This window comes from Priapulus caudatus, unplaced genomic scaffold (genome assembly GCF_000485595.1).
Source record: "Priapulus caudatus unplaced genomic scaffold, Priapulus_caudatus-5.0.1 Scaffold2376, whole genome shotgun sequence".
Classification (NCBI taxonomy): Eukaryota; Metazoa; Priapulida; class Priapulimorpha; order Priapulimorphida; family Priapulidae; genus Priapulus; species Priapulus caudatus.
This window is the reverse complement of record NW_014579437.1, coordinates 21,284-26,200: the sequence shown is the minus strand read 5'-3', so window position 1 is coordinate 26,200 and position 4,917 is coordinate 21,284. Positions and strand designations below refer to the sequence as shown.

At 40.7% G+C, this 4,917-nt stretch overlaps 2 protein-coding genes across 2 annotated transcripts in view; one reads left to right on the top strand and one right to left on the bottom strand.

The window, feature by feature from the left end:
- LOC106818612 (graves disease carrier protein-like) overlaps positions 1–3,150 on the bottom strand; it is a 4,200-nt gene extending 1,050 nt beyond the window's left edge. The window contains exons 1-6 of the mRNA XM_014823306.1: positions 3,090–3,150; positions 2,759–2,851; positions 1,363–1,496; positions 1,070–1,133; positions 659–780; positions 255–321 (exon numbers count right to left, since the gene is read on the bottom strand). Of these exons, the coding sequence (XP_014678792.1) occupies positions 255–321; positions 659–780; positions 1,070–1,133; positions 1,363–1,496; positions 2,759–2,851; positions 3,090–3,150 (541 nt within the window). The remainder of the gene's footprint in view (positions 1–254; positions 322–658; positions 781–1,069; positions 1,134–1,362; positions 1,497–2,758; positions 2,852–3,089) is intronic.
- Positions 3,151–4,731: 1,581 nt separating this feature from the next.
- LOC106818611 (erlin-2-like) overlaps positions 4,732–4,917 on the top strand; it is a 5,441-nt gene continuing 5,255 nt past the window's right edge. Inside the window, exon 1 of the mRNA XM_014823305.1 lies at positions 4,732–4,735. Within this exon, the coding sequence (XP_014678791.1) occupies positions 4,732–4,735 (4 nt within the window). The remainder of the gene's footprint in view (positions 4,736–4,917) is intronic.

Genomic DNA, 4,917 nt, shown 5'->3' with positions numbered 1-4,917 from the left:
ATATATATATATATATATATATATATATATATATACATGAACATAATATTGTAATATATAATAAATGTTTCGATATGTATGAGAAGTACAGCAACAGCTAGACATCTACTGCCCACGTAGTAATGCTGAGATCAACAAAAACCTACATCCAGTAGGACAAAAAATTTAGCTCCAGCCTAGATGACCGATTTGCCTTGATTTTCTCGAGATATTGCAAAAAAGGCAGGTGAGAATGAAGTCAAGGTTCTACTTACCTGCATAAGGTATCATTCCTAGTATTGTCGGCGAGAATCCCCTGTAGAGGGCTCTGACGCCTCCTTCCTGAAACAGCAGAACGTTTACGATCGCTAAAAGGAATTTTTCGACGAGACTCTAGAAAGTCGTCGCACGAACCAAGAAGCCATTTGCGACATTCCGACAATACAAGTGGTGCCACCACAATTGTTAAGAGCGTTTTGCTCAAGACAACTACTGCGTGTGGGAAAAAGTACGGCATGTGGTGCGTGTGCAATGTGTGGTTACCTGTGTCACTATACATATAAACTACATGCATAGTGTGTAAACTATACACTGTACATGTACACAGATTAACACATATCTCAGATATGCGTGTACCTGTGTTACTATGGGGTATAGCGTGTGTGAAATACGTGTATACCTTTGTTACTATAGAGCGTAGTGTATGTGAGATGCCAGTGTAGACATGTTCTCCGGTCACTTGGAACGCAAGCCGCGCACGAACCATGTCCAGCGGATACGTGACGGTGACAGCCGACACCCCTGCAACGAAACGGCAAGAGAGATAAACGGCTAGATGGCGCCACCAATGTCTAGCGGAAGCAACGACAACGAAACGGCCAGTGAGATAAAAAGCAACCCCACTCTTTATACGAAGCAGCAATGTGTTACACTCACTCTAACCACAGAGCTCTAAGCTCTTGCAGAGATGAAATACACGTGTAAATGTGCCACTAACGACACATTGTACGTATACATGTCATTTTTGGGTAGCCAGCAAAACTTTGGCACATGATGCCTCCCTGGTGAACACCTCAGAAGATTTACGCACCTGCACACGAGCCGGCAATCATCTTGGAGATGTGCGAATGTTGCCCGAAAAATTGCGTCATGATCTGGAAATAAGAGAGATCTAATTAAATATTTATGTGCACACGCGATCTAGTATCTTAATAATAAATTTAAATACATAAAAGGTTGTGAGAACTGATGGTGTGGCTGGTGGGGAATGCAAGGCTATACAGTGTGTTCAAGTTAACTAAAATCTTGCTGAGGAAGATAAGATATAAAAAGTTTGCCTAAGAATGATTAACATAAGTGCTTTTTTTCTTTTACTAGTCTTACCTTCTTGTATTGTTCATATGACATAAACTGCACGGCTGCATATGGAAATATTCGAACCATTTGAGCTCCATTGCTTTTGTACAAGGCAAGGAAGTTTTCCTTTATCACAATATGCTTTAATGTTCGCACCACACCTAAAAAACACATGTCTATGTTTTACCGGTGTACACAGGTTATATTGTGAATTTTACAGATCTGTGATATATGATATTTTACCCTCTATGATTTTGTGAATTTCGTGGCAGAAGGCATACTATTGTTATTTATTATTTATTTATTAATTTAAAGATGGTACATTTGTAACAGATATGTCAACATGATGAGCTTGCAAGCTCCTCACCGTATACTACTACTAAAACATCAGTACCGGTACTTATGCTGATAGGGTCTATGTCTCCCTGAGTACTGCCGGAATGTACCCTAGTAACTATCTGATATGGTTAGGGTTAGGGTTAGGGTTACCCGGTTATGGTTAGGGTTAGGGAGTACAGGCGTAGGCGACTCCCTAGACTCGTTAGTGGAGTAGGCGAGGTACGGTCCGGCATATTAGATAGTACCAGGGTACGTTCCGGTATACCGGACCGTACCCAGGGTCTGTTCCGGCATAGCTCTAGTACTATAGCCCGCGTACATTGACTGCCGCAGGGCTATAGCACATTGTCAGCTGGAAATAGCATCAACACCGCTTTACAAAACGCAAAATGATCGGGCTTTTTAACACTTAATCTATCTACGTGGACATCTCACCTATCTTTTTGAACACTTTACACAACTTTACACCATGTATTTATCCTTTTATTCCACAAAGTAAGCACTACTGGCAATTCATTTTCAAACGATATGGCGTGCGCATGCGTGACATCACCAGATATGTACGCAAAACACATATGGCAGCTATGGTGCATGTATATACAATACCGGTGACGTCACGCGTGCGCACGCCATATCGTTTGAAAATGAATTGCCAGTAGTGCTTACTTTGTGGAATAAAAGGATAAATACATGGTGTAAAGTTGTGTAAAGTGTTCAAAAAGATAGGTGAGATGTCCACATAGATAGATAAGTGTTAAAAAGCCCGATCATTTTGCGTTTTGTAAAGCGATTTTTCGAGGGAACTTCGGGAACCGGTGTTGATGCTATTTCCAGCTGACAGCGACAATGTGCTATAGCCCTGCGGCAGTCAATGTACGCGGGCTATAGTACTACTACTAGAGCTAGTTCCGGCAGTACCGGGTACGCAGAGGGACATAGAACCTGGCAGCAGTACTTATAGTTATAGGAAGACTTCATCTTCGTGAGCGTAAGACGTTGACCTGTGCTTTTAATTGAATTAAAATTCATATATCTTTGAATTCTAACTCTTTCGGTTAAAAATCATTGCATCATCATAGTATACCTAGATGTTTATAGTGTACGTTGTGAGCTTGAAGGAGGATTTTTACTCTATCTAGTGGCGCTATCGACGTTTTGGCGCACATTCCAGATACACCTGTTAAATAGAGCGAAAACAATGACAAAATGAAAATGTTATGTAAATAAACATTTATGTAATTTAAACTACTAGTAGTAGTAGTACTAATTTGAACTTGAGTTGAACTTGCGAATCAGGTCTCATAAAACTAGAACCTTAACCTATAAACAATATGTCTTTTACTGTGGAATGAATAATATGGTTCATAATTTGGAATCTACGTTGATAACTAACGAATAAACGATCTTTTAAGTACCTCCCGCTATGAACGATCGGGCAATAAATTCTAGCCCCTTAGTTTCACTGGGGGCAGCCATCTTGCTCGATAATACAGCCAGCGATTCATAAAAGTATTGTATGCAGAGTTTAAACTATTCTAATAATTTATAAACGATTATTTTCATATTAATCAAAAATATATATTTAATAATTTATTAGATAAACAAATATAATTGCAGTGTATATTTAATAAAGCATGTTTTATTGATAGATTTCTTGGTTTGGAAAAATATACTGAATATACTCGCATACACGCCTGCATCAGCGCATGTTTAGTATTGTTTACATGTCACCCATAGTTCGTAGTTAGATGTACTTTTGAGTTTGGGAAACAAACAGTGTGTAACTTCTACTACATTAGATTAGGTAAGAACACAGTAACGAGGCTGACAACATGATATTAGTGAATTGTACTGCGCTATGTTAACGTTAAAGCTGACGTGTTGGCACGTGCGTAATTGCCTTCAGAAAGAATTTTAGATACCGACAATGTCTGATGATCGAACATCTTCCACACCCCGTCGCCGCCCCTCGTCACGTAATATATTCCCCGAATGAGAAATGCACCCTTGTAGATGTGAATATAGGTATTTAGGGCGAGATGTGAACCATGTGAGGGGTAGCTTAATACGCGTAAACGAAGTTATAAATCTAACATTAGTTAAACGAATGACATGTATCCCCTCCCCCCCCCCCACTCAGTGTTATTTAGGGTACGCATATGCTCGTTCCCTCCCTTTGAAAGCACCCCCCTATCTCAGGACTGCCAACATTTCTGAACCCTCCTTTCGCGGGCTTTTTGCGGGGTTTTCCTGCCTTGGAGACCCCTAATCCGAAATAATCCTGAATGAGCTTTCAAAACTAGCAGGAATTTCACGAATTTGATCCCGGGATTTGATAAAGTTTTCTATGATATTCAAGATGAAAGAGAGAGAGAGGAAAAACACTCCCTTTTTAAAGAAATCTCTGGGTGAAAAGTCAAATACACCCCCTTTTTTACAATTCTTGGGCCGGATTTTGTCGCGCGAAAAATACCCCTTTACCGGAGATTTGGGGAACGCGCATGCGGTCCCTCCGACCTCGGAGTGGGGGGCCCGGGCATGTTTCTGTAACCTAACCGAATAGGCCTACGGAATAATAAATGAAACTGGTGAACAAAGGTGATGTAGGAAAAGGAACTATTCTAGTTTAGTAATAATTTCATTGCTTTAGCTGTCCAGGCCGTGCTCAATATCTCCACAAATCTGAGAGACCTAACCCAACGAGTACTTTTTAGTTTTACAGGTTTACGCTGATAACGCCGAAACAAAATGGCGAACGCAGCGATAATCGTGTTGCTTAGCGGCGTTGTCGCTGCGGTGCTGCTCAACTGTGCCATCCATAAGATAGAGGAGGGCCATGTAGCTGTGTACTACAGGGTGAGTCGCCGGGTGTTGGTGTGTAGTACAGTGTGGGTCTGTGTCTGTGTTTGTTACTACCCTCTCACAGACGCATAAATAATCTCTTTCACATGCAAAATCTGCGTGTTTATTATATAAATTTGTACTTTTTATGTTATATTGTCTATAAATCATCTAGTATATGTATATATATACATGGCCATCCGAAGGGGGTGTGCGATGGGTGCAGTCGCACCCCTTTTTTCCCAGAGTTTACCCTCATGACTCATCACTCATGACTCTTTGACTCAACCAAAATTATTTCTGAAATATTGGTCAAAAATTATGTGCAAAAATGCTCCAAAATAAAGCTCGGATTGCATCAGAGAGCATCTAAAACCCCTGAGCTTCCAGGGCCCTGGACCC